General features: G+C 41.3%; 1 protein-coding gene across 9 annotated transcripts in view; it reads left to right on the top strand.

The window, feature by feature from the left end:
• The window catches only part of ABL2 (ABL proto-oncogene 2, non-receptor tyrosine kinase), a 134,340-nt gene that overhangs the window by 101,623 nt on the left and 14,560 nt on the right, over positions 1 to 18,157 (top strand). For 8 of the 9 annotated variants that reach the window (XM_033200584.1, XM_033200583.1, XM_033200591.1 and 5 more), the window contains 6 exons: positions 4,114 to 4,409; positions 8,922 to 9,194; positions 10,520 to 10,604; positions 11,979 to 12,156; positions 13,234 to 13,418; positions 16,757 to 16,909. In XM_033200584.1, coding sequence (XP_033056475.1) covers positions 4,114 to 4,409; positions 8,922 to 9,194; positions 10,520 to 10,604; positions 11,979 to 12,156; positions 13,234 to 13,418; positions 16,757 to 16,909 — 1,170 coding nt within the window. Of the gene's footprint in view, positions 1 to 4,113; positions 4,410 to 8,921; positions 9,195 to 10,519; positions 10,605 to 11,978; positions 12,157 to 13,233; positions 13,419 to 16,756; positions 16,910 to 18,157 lie in introns of those variants that run through there. The other variant, XM_033200587.1, reaches the window with a different exon arrangement.

Raw genomic sequence — 18,157 nt, 5'->3', positions numbered from 1 at the left:
TGCTTGCTCGCTCTCTCTCTCCCTCCCTCTCTCTCGCTCTCTCTCACACACACACACAAAATCAATAATGGTTGATTTTATTTGGTCATGTTCTTAATGTTCCATTTTATAAGAATTTACCACGGAAATAAACTACCACTCTCTTGAATTACTATAATGGAAATCAAATAAACCTTTCCTACCATTCCTTTCACTGATCTGTATAAACACAAACAATAGACATTTATGTTGTCTAGGCCAGTGCTACTCAGAAATGGTCCACAACAAGGTAAGATGCTTATGCCAGAATGTGAAACACTAGACTACTATCTTCATGCAGAAAGCCTTGCTCCAAAGGGTTAAAACTGAACTAAATAATAAATAGTGTGCTTAGTGATGTAGTTGGTTTACATTTGGTTGCAGTTCTTAATCTCACTGTGGACTAGTAATGAGTGAACAGTCCTCACATATAGACAGTCAAGTTCACAGACCACATTCTGAGTAGCAGTGAGGTCTGGCAACATGGCTTATCTTAGCCACAGTTCAATTAGAATAGGTGTGGCCAGGCACGGTGGCTCACGCCTATAATCTAGCACTTTGGGAAGCCGAGGCTTTCGGATTGTCTGAGCTCAGGAATTCGAGACTAGCCTGGGCAACACAGTGAAACCCCATCTCTACTAAAATACAAAAGACATTAGCCATGTGTGGCAGCATGTGCCTGTAGTCCCAGCTACTCAGGAGGCTGAGGCAGGAGAATTGCTTGAACCCAGGAGGCTGAGGTTGCATCGAGCTGAGATGGTGCCACTACTGCACTCCAGCCTGGGCGACAGAGCGAGATGCCATCTCTTAAAAAAATAAAAACAAAAGCATAGGTGTATGGTGAGTCTAGCCTTCGTGGTAGTTGCATTTGCTGGCCAACTGTATATAGAATAGAATTAAAAGTAAAAGTAAAAGTGCATTATCTCCTAGTGTCAGTTTTACTTACTGCTTTTGGATAGTTTTGGGGACAGGATGATATATGTCATGTATGTAGGAGTTGTGTTTATGCAGTCATAGGAAAATTTTATGTAAAGTTTGAGGATAGAACACAAGATATCAAATAATTTTTTTTTTTTTTCTTTGAGATGGAGTCTCGCTCCATTGCCCAGACTGGAGTGCAGTGGTGCTATCTCGGCTCACTGCAAGCTCTGCCTCCCGGGTTCAAGCGATTCTGCTGCCTCAGCCTCTTGAGTAGCTGGGATTACAGGCGTGCACCACCACACCCGGTTAATTTTTGTATTTTTAGTAGAGACAGGGTTTCTCCCATGTTGGTCAGGATGGCCTCGAACTCCTGACCTGTAATCTGCCTGCTTCAGCTTCCCAAAGTGCTAGGATTACAGGTGTGAGCCGCCACACCCAGCCAGAAAGTTAATATTGTGTGGTAGTCTCTTTGGACTACAATATACTTGATTTTACCTTTACTGATTCTTCACTGTAGAAATTTGTGAAGTGATGACTCAGAAATTCTTTCATAGGTACGTTTTCCTGTTGTTTTTTCAAGATAGCCCAGTCATCAAGGAAACATTGATAAAGAAAGACTGTTGATTCCTCAGTTATCAGTTATGACTGGCCTTTATCTTATGACCAACAGTGATTTCTCTTAAAATCCACAGAATGCCAAATTTTTATATCCGGTTCTCACTAATTTAAAATGGTGTCATGCTAAAGCTGTTTTATTATTTTAAAAGACAAGAAAATATATTTTAAAAATAAAGCAACACTTTAGTTTTTGATTGAAAATGATATTTTGCTTGAATTTTTTTTTTTTTTTTTTTTAAGTTCTACCAGCCAAGCGTGGTGGCTCATGCCTGTAATCTCAGCACTTTGGGAGGTTGAGGCTGGAGGATTGCTTGAGCCCAGGAGTTCAAAACCAGCCTAGTCAATGTAGTGAGACGTCTGTCTTTACAAAATTTTAAAAATTAGCCGGGTGCAGTGGCATGCATCTGTAGACCCAGGTACTTGGGGGGCTGAGGTCTGAGGATCACTTGAGTCTGAGAAATTGAGGTTACAGTGAGCTGTGTTTGCACTGCTGCACTGCCACGTGGCGACAGAGGGAGACCTGTTTCAAGACAAAAAAATTCTTCCTGGGATTGCTCTGTCAGTTTGGCCAATGTTTGAATCCATACTAGTCATCCCCCTGTCATTTTCAATGGTAGTCAAAACTTCCAGGGTAGAAAAATTTTCCTGAAAACTGACAAAAAAAGAGAACAATAAACAAAAAATCCTGGGGTCTTTGACTGTATCTTAATTATGATAGCCTGTCATTACCAATTCTTTTTAAGGAAGCAACAATATTTTTAAAATGTATATATAGATATATATACAAAGTAGTTACAGGCTTTATTTTTAGTTCATGTGGACTAACAGAGAAAAGCTACAGAGCAACAGGTTTTCTTCAGTTTTTCCAGCAGGATTCTTTTTTTTTCTTCCTGTAAATGTGATTGGCTAGTATTTATCTGTGCACTTACGCATATCCACTGCTACACCAGACTCCTATCTGTATATATTATGTATCCATAGGTGTATATATGTACGTATACTCATGTTTTTTTCTCACTCTCTCATATCCATGTGTCTAAGGTGAGATGGCGTCTAATAGAAAGTTATTCTATGGAAACATTTCTGAAGGCCACTAAAAAAGGACAGATGGTTACAAGGATAATTATTTTGAGTTTTCCTAAAAACTTTTCCCTGATACTTCTGGCCATGTGCTTCTTCCTTTTTTTTTTTTTTTTTTTTTTTTGGGCAGTCTCACTCTGTCGCCCAGGTTGGAGTACAGTGGTACAATCTTAGCTCACTGCAACCTCAGCCTCCCGGGTTCAAGCGATTCTCCTGCCTCAGCCTTCCAAGTAGCTGGGATTATAGGCGTGCGCCACCACGCCTGGCTAATTTTTTGTATTTTTGGTAGAAACAGGGTTTCGCTATGTTGGCCAGGCTAGTCTCAAACTCCTGACCTTAGGTGATCCGCCCCTCTCAGCCTCCCAAAGTGCTGGGATTACAGGCGTGAGACACCACACTCAGCCATGGCCATGTACTTTTGATTGACTTCGCTTCCTTCTACTTTCTGCCACTGAAGAAGTAGATGTGAACACTATAGGAAGGGTTGCATCTCTTAGAGATAAGAACCTGAGGCACTACAAGGATTCTTTAGATTAACATTTATCACTAGTGATATTTCTTTCACTTTCTCTGTTTTGCCAAAGAAACCTAATTTGTGCTACAAGTATCGGGGCAAGTTATATATTGAAGTCTGAACTTGATGTTCCCAATTTTGATGGAAAAATTAAGAACATTGAAGTTGACGGCAAAGATACACTGAGTGACTCGGGTTTTGGTTTTCAACTTTGAGAATGAGCTTGCCATTCCACGCACTGATTTTAGTGTGGAATGGAAAGGAGTGATTCATTCTTTGTGGGAACTAGGAAGGAAATAAGAAAACTGTAGCTATTTTTAAACTTGTATTCTGGAAGGGATTGTGTTTTGGAAGTCCTAACTGCCCATTCCCTCATCCCACTAAACAGTTTTCTTGCTGAAAACTCTGTGGTCCGTGTTTTTTTGTTTGTTTGTTCATTTTTTGTTTTTGTTTTTGTTTTACATCAGTGGTTTTGTTGCCTTGGTGCCAAGTGAAATTTAGAAGTCACTTTGTATCTCACATGTCTTATCCCTAATGCTTGATGGTTGTTAACATTGAATCATATATAAGACACATTCCTTGATACAACTGTTTTCAGGGAAAGTGAATTTTCTTCTTTTGAAGAGTGAGCACTGTATCCTTTTCCATCCATTTTAATAACCTGTCTGCCATGCATACAGTTTCCTAAGGATATTTTTTAAGTTGTATATAGACTTTTAAAACCCTGTAGTAAATGCCAGAAAACCATTTCTGACCATGCTTGTGTGGTTAAGCTAAAAGTTAAAGAGAGCAATCAGGATATGATGAACAGCCAAGTTTGTTTTCATTATTTAAAAAAAAATTTGGCATAAAAATTCCAGATTCTTTTTTTTTTTTAATGAGTTTAAAGTTTGACAATACACTGCTTCAGTTGAAATAAAGTCTTAACATCGTTTCTTTCATCCTGTGATGACTATGGCTAGGTGAAAAGCTACGAGTTCTTGGTTACAACCAGAATGGCGAGTGGAGTGAAGTTCGCTCTAAGAATGGGCAGGGCTGGGTGCCAAGCAACTACATCACCCCAGTGAACAGCCTGGAAAAACACTCCTGGTACCATGGACCTGTGTCACGCAGTGCAGCTGAGTATCTGCTCAGCAGTCTAATCAATGGCAGCTTCCTGGTGCGAGAAAGTGAGAGTAGCCCTGGGCAGCTGTCCATCTCGCTCAGGTACGAGGGACGTGTGTATCACTACAGGATCAACACCACCGCAGATGGCAAGGTAAGACTCGCTGGTCAGCACCTTTAAGCATGGACTGGCTGCTTTGTGAAATAATATTCAACGTTACTGAAGTGAAGTAATAGGTTTTATGTCTGACATGAAATAAAATATTCACTAGCTTTGTGAGTTTGGGCTTTTTGGTATGTTAGAGCTTGTTCTCTTGAAAAGAATATGGTAATAGAAATTTAAAAACAGTATTATGTTAATATTTTAAAGATAAGCTAGATTTGAAGGTGAAGAATGAAGGGAACTGCTGTATAAGTTAGCTGTTCTAATAATCAGTACACAAATACACACCCAGTGCACTGGTATAGAATTTATCAGTTAACATTGTATCATTGAAAATTAGAATATGGGAGGCCGAGACGGGCAGATCACGAGGTCAGGAGATCGAGACCATCCTGGCTAACACGGTGAAACCCCGTCTCTACTAAAAAAATACAAAAAACTAGCCAGGCAAGGTGGTGGGCGCCTGTAGTCCCAGCTACTCGGGAGGCTGAGGCAGGAGAATGGCGTGAACCCGGGAGGCGTAGCTTGCAGTGAGCTGAGATCCGGCCGCTGTACTCCAGCCTGGGCGACAGAGTGAGACTTCGTCTCAACAACAAAAAAAGAAAATTAGAATAATATCTACCAGAAAGTTCAGAGTAAGAATTTAGACTTTTGAGCCTGGTGTCGATCACTAATGTATATTAACTGAAACAGATCATTCAGTCATTGAACAGTTTGTATGTTGGGAACACCAACCATGTTAATTAGGTAGAATGGGTTTGTTACAGTGTGTTTATACATTACAAACTACAGAACATGAGCTTATGTCTGTTGTTTTTCTATTGAGCAGTAAATTTAGGTTGAATTATTTATTCTGTTCTCCTCTATGTGATAGGCAAGCTGTGGGGGAAGCACAGGCTTTGGAGCAAGCAGTTCTGATTGTGGCCTTACTTGAGTCTCAGTTTCCCTGTCTGTAATTAGATCCCACTTTATTGGGTTGTTGTAAGGATTGAATGAAGTAATTTCTGTAAAACATAATGACTGATACAAAGTAGGAAGTAAATTTTTAGTTTTCTTTCACTTTTGCCCCACTATATAGACATAGTATGTTTCCTTTTGGCCAAACAGAACAGAATCAGATGTGTAGTAATGTAAGAGTGACTCAGCAGTTCTAGTTATTTACCTAATAGAAATGAGTGCATATGTATGCCAGAAGGCATGTATAGGAATGTTCATAGCAGCATTGCTTCTGATAGCCAAAAACTAGAAACACCCACAGATCTAACAACAGTAGAATGGATTAATAAATTGTGGTATATTCATAAAATGCAATTTCATTCGACAACAGCAATGAACACGGTACTGCTACACACGACACCATCAGATAAAACTATGGCCCTCCGGCCATCTTCTTTTTCTTGTAAATAACATTTTATTGGAATACAGCCACACTCATTTGTTCATGTATTGTCTATGGTTTCTATTACTAGGCAGTGCTGAGCAGTTCTGACAGACACACTATGGCCACAGCCTAAAATATTTATTATCTGGCCCTTATAAAGAGTTTGCTGGCCCCTACTGTAGATGAATATCAGCTGACTCAACTTCAGCAAAGTTGAAGGATTAGTATTAGCCGGGGGATGAGGATGTGGGGAGTGGGAAGGACTCCTAATAGGTATGAGATGATGAGAATGTTCTAGAGTTAGATAGTGGTGATGGTTGGACAACTTTGAGAATATGCTAAAAACCACTAAATTGTATACCTTAAAATGATGAATTTTATGGTATGTGAAATATAATGCAATTTTTAAAAATTTTAAAGTGTAAATTTAAAAATTTTTTAAAGTTGGGTGGAAGAAAATGGACATAATACATACTGTGTGATTCTGTTTGTATATAGTTCAGAAGCAGAGGCCAGGCGCAGTGGCTCACACCTATAATCCTAGCACTTTGGGAGGCTGAGGTGGGCCTCATCACTGGAGGTCAGGAGGTCAGGAGACCAGCCTGGCCAACATGGTGAAACCCCGTCTCTACTACAAATACAAAAATTAGCCTGACATGGTGGCGCACGCCTGTAATCCCAGTTACTCAGTTACTCAGGAGGCTGAGGCAGGAGAACTGGTTGAACTCGGGAGGCGGAGGTTGCAGCGAGCCAAGATCGTGCCACTACTGCACTCCAGCCTGGGCAACAGAGCGAGACTCTCTCAAAAAAAAAAAAAAAAAAAAAAGGAAGCAGAAGCTAATCTAAGGTGATAGAAGTCAGCATAGTAGCTATCTTTGCAAGGGTAAATAGCTAGAGAGCATAAGGGAGGCTTCTGGGGTGCTGGTCATGTTATAATTCTTGGTGTGGGTGATGTTTACATGGGTGAGTTTACTTTGTAAAAATTATAAATTTTCCGTTTATGAATTTTATGTATACTTTTATGTGTACACTAAAACAAAAGCCTTTTTTTTTTTTTTGCTTTGAGACAGAATCTCGCTCTGTTGCCCAGGCTGGAGTGCAGTGGCTCGATCTTGGCTTACTGCAAGCTCCGCCTCCCGGGTTCACACCATTCTCCTGCCTCAGCCTCCTGAGTAGCTGGGACTACAGGCGCCCACCACCATGCCTGGCTAATTTTTTGTATTCTTAGTAGAGATGGCGTTTCACCGTATTAACCAGGATGATCTCGATCTCCTGACCTCGTGATCTGCCTGCCTTGGCCTCCCAAAGTGTTGGGATTACAGGCATGAGCCACTGTGCCCGGCCAAAAGCGTCTTTAAAAAAATAAACAACAGGCTAGGCGTGGTGGCTCATGCCTGTAATCCCAACACTTGGGGAGGCCAAGGTGGGTGGATCACTGGAGCCCAGGAGTTGGAGACCAGCCTGAGGAACATAGTGAAACCTCGTCTCTACAAAAAATTTTAAAAATGAGCCGGGCGTAGTGGTATATGTCTGTGGTCCTAGCTACCCGGGAAGCTGAGGCAGGAGGATCACCTGAACCTAGGAGGTCAAGGCTGCAGTGAGTCATGATTATGTCACTGCCCTCCAGGCTGGGCAACTCAGTGAGATCCTTATTTCTCAAAAATAAATAAAAATTAAAGCTCCCTTGGGAGAGAAGGCCAGAGCATTCCCTCTTACTTTATATTTCTTATTGCTTAGCAAATTAACTATGTTGTAAGCAATTCTGTGAAATCCAGTGTGGCTTTTTTTGTTTTTTGTTTTTTAAGACGTAGTCTTGCTCTGTCACCCAGGCTAGAATGCAGTGGCATGATCTCAGCTCACTGCAACCTCTGCCTCCCAGGTTCAAGCAATCCTCCCACCTTAGCCTCCCAAGTAGCTGGGACTATAAGTGCACACCACCACACCTAGCTAGTTTTTGTATTTTTAGTAGAGAGAGGGTTTCACCATAATGGGCAGGCTGGTCTCAACTCTTGACCTCAAGTGACCCACCAGCGTCAGCCTCCCAAAGTGCTGGCCACTGGTAAATTGTGACTCTTTCTTTAATGGCCTAGACACTCAAATGTACATCGTAATTAAAATTATGAAATATTTGAATACTCTTACCAAAAACATCTAAATCAGTGGTTTTTAAGTTATGTTCTTTACTAGAGTGAGGTGATATTTTGTAAATTTTTACAAAACACCAGGTCCTTGCTTGCTTACTTTGATCAGGGTATCTCTTCTTTACCTATCTTCTGTAGTTGAGTCCACAGTCTTGTGGCTTAAAAATATTTGAAGACTGGCTGGGCACGGTGGCTCACACCTGTAATCCCAGCAATTTGGGGGACTGGGGCAGGCAGATCACCTGCGATTAGGAGTCCCTGACCAGCCTGGCTAACATGGTAAAACCCCGTCTTTACTAAAAATACAAAGAAAAAAATTAGCCAGGCATGATGGCGCGTGCCTGTAATCCCAGGTACTTGGGAGGCTGAGGCGGAAGAATCACTTGAACCCAGGAGGTAGAGGTTGCAGTGAGCTGAGGTTGCGACACTGCTCTCCAGCCTGGGCAACAAAGTGAGACTCTGTCTCAAAAAAAAAAACAAACCATATATATATATATATATAAAAATATATATATATATATGAAAAAAAATATATATATATATAAAAATATATATATATGAAAATATATATATATTTGAAGACCAATGAGCTGATGATCCAGAGAGAGATCTTGGAAGGTTTTCCCCAAGACTAATTTAGGAAGAATAGGAAAGGCAGATTAAATAAGATTAAACTGAAGTTCTGTGTTTACCCTTGCAGTCATCATTTAACTTTTTAATTTACCTCAATTAAGATAAACTCTTGCTGGGTATACTGACTCAGTCTGTAATCTCAGCACCTTGGGAGGCGCAGGCAGGACGATTGCTTGAGGCTGGCGTTTGAGACCTCCCTGGGCAATATAGTGAGACCCTGTCTGCAGAAAAAAAAATTTTTTTTTTTTAAAGATAGCCTCCTATCTTCAGGCCAGTGAAATATGGGCTTTAAAAAAACAATTCTTAATCTCTTTTCAAGTTGTTTAGCTTTTCTGCTTTTCTTACCAGGTATATGTGACTGCTGAGAGCCGCTTCAGCACCTTGGCAGAGCTTGTACACCATCACTCCACAGTGGCTGATGGGCTGGTGACAACATTACACTACCCAGCACCCAAGTGTAATAAGCCTACGGTCTATGGTGTGTCCCCCATCCACGACAAATGGGAAATGGAACGAACGGATATTACCATGAAGCACAAACTTGGGGGCGGTCAGTATGGAGAGGTTTATGTTGGCGTCTGGAAGAAATACAGCCTTACAGTTGCTGTGAAAACACTGAAGGTGGGTTGCTGAGAATTACAGTTTTCAGGCATCTTTTTCTTTTGTGCTCAATCACTTGGAAATATCGGCATGCTCTTCTTTAACTTTGGAACACTTTCCACCCACTGGTGCCAAGCACATCAGCAAATTGTGATGATTAACCCTCGTGCCATTGCTGACAATGCAGAGGTAGATTATTCACTGCAATGCAATGAAACCCACATGTGCGAAAGGTCTGTCTCTGGAGGCTGTTGATGTAGATCTTAGTGGGAGGTTAGAAGCAAATTAAAAGTTATGAAAGCAAAATAAGCTCTTTTGCTTCCTGAGATCGACCCCTGCTGGACAGAATTCTTTGTGTCTTATCTGAGAATCATGGGTCTCTTTCTTGTTCTGTCCTTTCTCTCTCTTGTTGTTGTTCCTCCTGTCTCTTTGCAGTTAGATCACTTCTTAACATTCACAGAAATCTTTTTCCTGGTACAACTATATGTCTCCTTTAAACCTCCCAGTATCAAATTATAAGGTTTTCACTCACTTGATTGTCCCAGACCCTCGGTAACTGTCTCTGGTATATCACTCATAAGGGCTATTCTTTAGCTATAAGTAGTAGTCAGTTCTGTTTCTTAAGCATATTCTGAGTGTAAAGCAATATATAAGGCCTTGCTCTCTAAGAAGATTATGATCTAATCAAGAAGATAAGTATGTAAGCAGCTAAGTGCTAGGTCTCCTCATTCAAAGCCTGAGATATCTGGAGAAATAAACTATGAGAGAACTGAACTATCCAATACAGGGCTCCTGTGTTTCAGTTGATCATAGGACATGATTGCTGAATTTTGCTTCTCCTGCTAATTTTTACTCCAGGACATTTTTCTTTCTAAGTTGGACTTCTTAAAATAATAATCATTTCAGCTGGGTGTGGTGGCTCACGCCTGTAGTCCCAGCAATTTGGGAAGCCCAGGCGGGCCGATCACCTGGGGTCAGGAGACCATCCTGGCCAACATGGCAAAACCCCGTCTCTACTAAAAATACAGAAAGTAGCCAGGCATGATGGTGCATGCCTGTAATCCCAGCTACTTGGGAGACTGAGCCAGGAGAATCGCTTGAACCCAGGAGGCGGAGGTTGCAGTGAGATCGTACCACTTCACCCCAGCCTGGGTAACAGAGTGAGACCCTGTCTCAAAAAAATAAATTAAAATAAAAATTATTTCTTGCAATATGCTGAAATATTCAAAAGATACTTCTTTTTACTGTTAAAGCTGAAGCTTTAGGATTGTGAGATGAATCAAATGATTTTAAGTTGGAGGTTTGTCCCTCTCGTTTTCTTCTTTCTTACCTTTCCCTTTTTCCAGGAAGATACCATGGAGGTAGAAGAGTTCCTAAAAGAAGCTGCTGTAATGAAGGAAATCAAGCATCCTAATCTGGTACAACTTTTAGGTGAGGAACCTTGCCTGAACCATAGATATCCTCCAAAAATGCTTGTCCTTTAACCCCTTCTTGTCTCCAAATGCTTTTTTTTTTTTTTTTTTTTAAGAGACAGGGTCTCACTCTGTTGTCCAGGCTGCTGTTGAAGTGATTTTCCTGCGTGGGCCTTTCAGTATGTTGGAATTACAGGCATGAGCCACCATGCCCAGCCTTCCCCCGCTCCCCCAGCCCCAAAGCTTTCTTTTCAGTCACCATGGTGGAAGCTGCAGGTTTAAATCCACTTCAATAAGTACTTATTTTAATCAGTAGGTTCCGTGTTTAAAAATGGCCCAAGAAGCAGTGGCTTGATTGATTTTAGTATATAAAACTGCTCAGTTTGTACTAATTGCCCCAGATTCAAAGTTCAGAAGTGTTCAAAATGGTACTGAACCAAAAACTCATGAAATGTTTTTGCAAAATAAAGAGACATTAAAGGACTGTTGAAGCAAATTAAAAACTGTGACCACACCCATCAGTTTACCTTTACAAGCAGGAAATGCTGTACTATGTTAGATTGGCTTTTCTCTGTTCAGGTTACAGAGAACTCTTTTACTAAGCTCTTTTACTTTTTAAAAATAGGGCCAGGTTTTTGTTTTTGTTTTGATATAGAGTCTTGCTTTGTCACCCTGGCTGGAGTGCAGTGGCATGATCCTGGCTCACTGCAACCTCTGCCTCCCAGGTTCAAGCTATTCTCGTGCCTCAACATGCATCACCACACCCAGCTAATTTTTGTAATAGAGACAGGGTTTTGCTACGTTGGCCAGTCAAGTCTTGAACTGCTGGTCTCAAGTGGTCTGCCTGCCTCAGCCTCCCAAAGTGCTAGGATTACAGGCGTGAACCACTGCACCCGACCTCTTGTTGGTTTTTTATAAGGAATCTGCCATATATCAGTGAATTCCTTGACGATGGAAACAATGAAAATCATTTTACAAAGCAGTATTACAGGTGGGGCTCACATAGTCTTCAGCATGTGCACAATTGCTATTACTTTTGAATAAGTGTTGTTAGCCTGCAGTTGAGGAGGAGAATCATGGGCCATGTACAAAAGTCTGGACATGTTGGTTTTCTTGGCCCCTTATAGAATTAATACAAGTACGCTGCTTTTGCTCAAACAGACAAATACTCAGAGGCATATGAATTCCCAGAGAACAATATGGTGGAAGCAAGGACTCCCATATAAACCAGCTTCTTAATTTTTGCTTATTAATTTCAGAGAATGTGTTGGTAAAAAGGGAAAAGATTACTGCCGAACTAGACCTGAAAAATTGTCAAATTATTCTCGACCAAAGTGGTTTGGAGTGTTTGAATGTACACTAACAAAAACAAGCACCATTCTTCAATTTTTAGGTGTCTGTACTTTGGAGCCACCGTTTTACATTGTGACTGAATACATGCCATATGGGAATTTGCTGGATTACCTCCGAGAATGCAACCGAGAAGAGGTGACTGCAGTTGTGCTTCTCTACATGGCCACTCAGATTTCTTCTGCAATGGAGTACTTAGAGAAGAAGAATTTCATCCATAGGTGTGTAAAACTTACCTCTGACTAACCATGAAGCTATCCTGCTTGACATGCAGGTAAAAGGAAGAATGTGAGAACCTTCCCAGAAAATTTTGGATGATTCAAGAAAGTAATTTCGTATTTCACAGGGCCCATTATGATGTCACTTCTAACTTGTAAACAAACCTACTGTACTCTGATTAAAGTATTAATAAGGGGCCTTTGCTATTCTCAAAACTGAGAACTCTCTTTGAAAAAAAAATAGTAATTACAATAGTGACGGGGTCTTGCTATGTTGACCAGTCTGGTCTCAAACTACTGGCCTCAAGTGATCTTCCCATCTTAGCCTTCCAAAGTGCTGGGATTATAGGTGTGGGCCACCATGCCTGGCCAGAGAGCGCTCTTTATTTTGCCTAGCACTGTATCCAAGATCCTTTTTCACCATCTAGTGGCTTTTTTTTTGTTTTTTCCCTTCTTGAGACAGTCTGGCTCCATCGCCCAGGCTGGAATGCAGTAATGCGATCTTAGCTTACTGCACTCTCTGCCTCCTGGGCTCAAGCCATCCTCCCACCTCAGCCTTCTGAGTAGCTGGGACTATAGAAATGTGCCACCTTGCCTGGCTAAGTGTTTTTTTTTTGGTTGGTTTGTTTGTTTGTTTGGTAGACAGGGTTTCCCCATGTTGCCCAGGCTGGTCCTGCACTCTTGAGCTCGGGAGATACACCCACCTTGGCCTCCCAAAGTGCTAGGATTACAAGCGTGAGCCACCACACCTGGCCTAGTGGCTGAGTTTTTAAAATAGTTTTCTGCCTTAGTAAATAACTTAAAGTCTTGTAGAAAAGCATCTATGGCTCACCTATCCCAGCATACTTATAAATAGGGACCCATTTTATAAAGCCTGCTTTATTCTGCTTCTTGATGAGTGCTCTACAGTGATGTATCATTAGTGGGCTTTCTAAGATGTTAGTGATTGTCAGAAAATACTACCATATTCGTCAGCACTTACTTAACTCTGCCTGTAACACAAAGAACCAAGAATAGAGTGTTCATGACCATTTTCCTCACTGTCTGAATGGAATCACATTAGGGTTCTCTTTCCCACAGAGATCTTGCAGCTCGTAACTGCCTAGTGGGAGAAAACCATGTGGTAAAAGTGGCTGACTTTGGCTTAAGTAGATTGATGACTGGAGACACTTACACTGCTCATGCTGGAGCCAAATTTCCTATTAAGTGGACAGCACCAGAGAGTCTTGCCTACAATACCTTCTCAATTAAATCTGACGTCTGGGGTAAGGTTGAAAGGGACTTTTTTGTGTGTCATTTTATTATTTTTTTTTAATGTCTTGATTCTTTAGAGCTTCTCTTATGATGTTCAGTGTCCTCTACCTTTACCTGCCATTCTTCTTCAGTTATTCAGCAAGTATTTGTTAAATACCTCCTAGCTGCCAGGACTGTGCTAAGAACCTTGCATAAACAGAAATATAGGCCTGGTGTGGTGGCTCTTGTTTGTAATTACAGCACTTTGGGCTGAGATGGGCAGATCACTTGAGGTCAACAGTTCGAGACCAGCCTGGCCAACATGGTGAACTCCCATCTCTACTAACTACAAAAATTAGCCAGGCATGGTGGCACATTCCAGTAATCCCAGCTATTCAGGAGGCTGAAGGCTGAGGCAGGGGAATTGCTTGAGCCAGGGAGGCAGAGGTTGCAGTGAGACAAGATGGCGCCACTGCACTCCAGCCTGGGCAATAGAGCGAGACTCTGTCTCAAAAAAAAAAAAAAAGGAGTATAAAGAACAAAGTTTAGGGCCAGGCATGGTGGCTCATGCCTGTCATCCCAGCACTTTGGGAGGCTGAGGCAGGTGGATCACCTGAGGTCGGGAGTTCAAGACCAGCCAGACCAACATGGAAAAGCCCCGTCTCTACTAAAAATACAAAATTAGCTGGGTGTGGTGGCGCATGCCTGTAATCCCAGCTACTCAGGAGGCTGAGGCAGGAGAATCACTTGAACCCAGAAGGTGGAGGTTGTGGTGAGCCGAGATCACACCAGGCTCCAGGCTGGGCAACAAGAACAAAACTCTGTCTCAAACAAAAAAGAGAGAGAGAAAGTAAGTTAGCTTTAAAAAAGAAGTCCCTGCCTTCAGAGAGCTCACAGTCTAGATCTCATATTACATTGGAGTGCTGATAATCCTCTCTCTGTAAAGCATCTTATTTCCACATTAGGTTTGGTTTGTTTTTGTTTGTTTGTTTTTGAGACGGAGCCTTGCTCTATTGTCCAGACTGGAGTGCAGTGGCACAATCTTAGCTCACTGCAACCTCCATCTCTCAGGTTGAAGCGATTCTCCTGCCTCAGCCTCCAGAGTTGCTGGGACTACAGGCATGCATCACCATGCCCAGCTCATTTTTGTCATTATAGTAGAGATGAGGTTTCGCCATATTGGCCAGGCTGGTCTTGAACTCCTGACCTCAAATGATCCACCTGCCTTGGCCTCCCGAAGTGTTGGGATTACAAGCGTGAGCTGTTGCGCCCAGCCTCACATTAGGTTTTATCACTCATTTGCAGAGTACTGTGACACAGAGCTTTGTTTTTTTTTCAAGGGAAGTGTGATGAGGTTTCTATTGGGGGAACCCGCCCCCAGTATTTCACCGTAGATTCTTTCTATTTTCCATAAGTGTCGGCTGGCTGAGAAATAGAAAGTGTACAAAGAGAGGAATTTTACAGCCAGGCCTCCGGGGGTGACATCACATATCGGTAGGACGGTGATTCCCACCTGAGCTGCAAAACCAGCAAGTTTTATTAAGGATTTCAAAAGGGGAGGGAGTGAGAGAACAGGGAGTAGGTCACAAGATCACGTGCTTCAAAGTGCAAAAAGAAGAACAAAGGTCACATGCTTCTGAGGAAGCAGGACAAGGGCAAATCAGAAACTCCTGATAAGGGTCCAACAAAGATCACAAGGCAAAGGGCAAAGTAGAATTACTGATAAGGGTCTATGTTCAGCGGTGTACGTATTGTCTTTATAAACATCTTAACAGAAAACAGGGTTCAAGAGCAGAGAACTGGTCTGACCTCAAATTTACCAGGGTGGGGTTTTTTCCCACTCTAGTAAGCCTGAGGGTACCACAGGAGACCAGGGCGTATTTCAGTCCTTATCTCAACGGCATAAGACAGATACTCACAGAGTGGCCATTTATAGACTTCCCCCCAGGAATTCATTCCTTTCCCAGAGTATTAATCCTTGCTAGGAAAAGAGTTTAGCAATATCTTCCCTGCTTGCACGTCCGTGTATAGGCTCTCTGCAAGAAGAAAAATATGACTCTATTCTGCCCAACCCTGCAGGCAGTCAGACCTTAAAGTTGTCTTCCCTTGTTCCCTAAAATCGCTGTTACTCTGTTTTTTTGCAAGGTGCACTGATTTCATATTGTTCAAACACACATGTTTTATAATCGGTTTGGTACAGTTAACACAATAGTGGTCCTGAGGTGATGTACATCCTCAGCTTATGAAGATAAAAGAATTAAGAGATTATTAAAGACAGGCATAAGAAATTATAAAAGCATTAATTTTGGGAACTGATAAATGTCCATATTAAAATGAAATCTTCACAATTTATGTTCCTCTGCCGCGGCTCCAGCCGGTCCCTCCATTTGGGGTCCCTGACTTCCTGCAACAGGTTTCATCTAGAATTTGTCTTAACTGATCTGGTTTCTACTGCTCTGAGAAGTAATATGATTTGGCTTAGTAGACTGAAGAATCTGGAAATTTGGATTGTGGACCAATAGAAATAGTCATAGGATTCTAAGTCACTTTTAACTAGAAATCTCAAACTCAAATAACTGTGACAAAAATCAAATTTTTTTCTGCTCTGAATTTTATCTGATTTTAAATGAATCTGTTTTTATTTTACTCATATTAGCTGACTTTATTATACTTATTAGATACTATGGTTCTCCCTTATCCTGAGGAGAATACATTCTAAGACCCCCCTTGGATGCCTGAAGCCACGGATAGTGTCAAGCCCTGGGTATATAATCTTTTTTTGATCTGATAACCGAGAGGTCTTCTCAGTGACTAAGGGATGGGTAGCATCTATGTTGTGGATATGTTGAGTAAAAGGATGATTTACGTGTGAGGTGGGAAGGAGAAGCATGGCTTGAGATTTCATCATGCAACTCAGGGCAGCATGCAATTTAAAACTTTAGAATTTATTTCTGGAATTTTCTATTTCATATTTTTGGGCCTTGGATGACTGTGAGTAGCTGAAACTATGGAAAGTGAAACCATGGCATACGGGGTGACTACTGTATATCAAAAACTTTTCTAAGAATAGTTGAATTATGCCTCAGACTTCTTAAATGGTCATAGTTTATTTTCCCTCATTATAGTAAAGGGAATCTAAATAAAAATTGGGAAATTTAAATAAAACTGTCTTGAGATTATCTGCAGCATTCCTGTTGCAAATATTTTAGAAGGACAAGCCGTGCTGTAAGAATTGATGAGTCTATTATATATTAATGTTGTAGTAGTGTGTGAACGTTGCCTAAAATTTGAAAGAGAATCACCTGATTATCTAAAATAAATTATAAATCGGAGAAGAAACACTAAATGCTTATTTTAATTCCTTATGCAGCTTTTGGAGTACTGTTGTGGGAAATTGCTACCTATGGAATGTCACCATATCCAGGTATTGACCTGTCTCAGGTCTATGACCTACTAGAAAAAGGATATCGAATGGAACAGCCCGAGGGATGCCCCCCTAAGGTTTATGAACTTATGAGAGCATGTGAGTATTTTTGCATGTTTTAATTTTGAAGGCATAAGCTAGCAGTTCAGAATAGTTAACAAAATTAGAAACATTTCTCCTCTCAGTGTTGTTAGATTGAATCCAGCCTCATGACATTTAAAGAATTTATCATTGATCAGGCAGTTGTCATATCATATACCATTGAATCTTACTGGAATCCTAAGCATAGTTGTTATGGCCCAAATATTGACCCAGTTTCTCAGACATTTGCATATTTAATAAGATAAGAAATTGAGTTTAGAGATTAAGGTGGGGAGGGCTGTTTTCAACTAGATAAAAATGGTTGCTAAAGACTGTGAAGAATGCATAAAAATAACCTCTGTGATGGATAAACAGAAGCATCCGATTGCTTGCAGATGAAAAAGTAGGAAAGTGAGTAGTGAATTAAATTGCAAGGTTTGTTTGTTTGTTTTTGTTGGTGTTATTTTTGAAACAGTCTTGCTTTGTTGCCCAGACTGGGGTGCAGTGACACGATTTCGGCTCACTGAAACCTGTACCTCCTGGGTTCAAGCGATTCTCGTGCCTCAGCCCCTGAGTAGCTGGAACCACAGGCACACACACCATGCCCAGCTAATTTTACTTTTTTTTTTTTGAGATGGAGTCTCGCTATGTTGCCCATGCTGGAGTGCAGTGGTGCAGTCTCTGCAACTTCCGACCCCCGGGTTCAAGCAATTCTCCTGCCTCAGCCTCCCAAGTAGCTGGGATTACAGGCGCCTGCCACCATGCCTGGCTAATTTTTGTATTTTGGGTAGAGATGGGGTTTTACCACATTGGCCAGGCTGGTCTCAAACTCCTGACCTCAAGTGATACACCCGCTTTAGCCTCCCAAAGTGCTGGGATTATAGGCGTGAGCCACCATACCCGGCCTAACTTTTGTATTTTTAGTAGAGACAAGGTTTCACCATGTTGAGCAGGCTGGTCTCAAACTCCTGGTCTCAAGTAATCTGTCCACCTTAGTCTTCCAAAATGCTGGGATTACAGGTGTAGGCCACCGGGCCTGGTCCCAGTTGCAGTTGTGTTTAAACATAAGTCTGTGTTCTTTCCTCATTGAACGTTGACGTTCTCTGTTGCACTTTGTCAAAAATGAACTCTGAGCTCCTCCTTTTTGATATCCTTTTATATTTCTGAATATATACAGTTGATTATTTGTATGGTTAGGCTGAGTTTGAAGACAGGTTTTACTTCTTTTATTTTCAAGTGGAAGAAAATTTGCCATTTTCTAAACCA

This window comes from Trachypithecus francoisi, unplaced genomic scaffold (assembly GCF_009764315.1).
Source record: "Trachypithecus francoisi isolate TF-2019V2 unplaced genomic scaffold, Tfra_2.0 Lachesis_group5, whole genome shotgun sequence".
In the NCBI taxonomy this organism is placed as follows: Eukaryota; Metazoa; Chordata; class Mammalia; order Primates; family Cercopithecidae; genus Trachypithecus; species Trachypithecus francoisi.
This window is presented reverse-complemented; position numbering and strand designations above follow the sequence as displayed.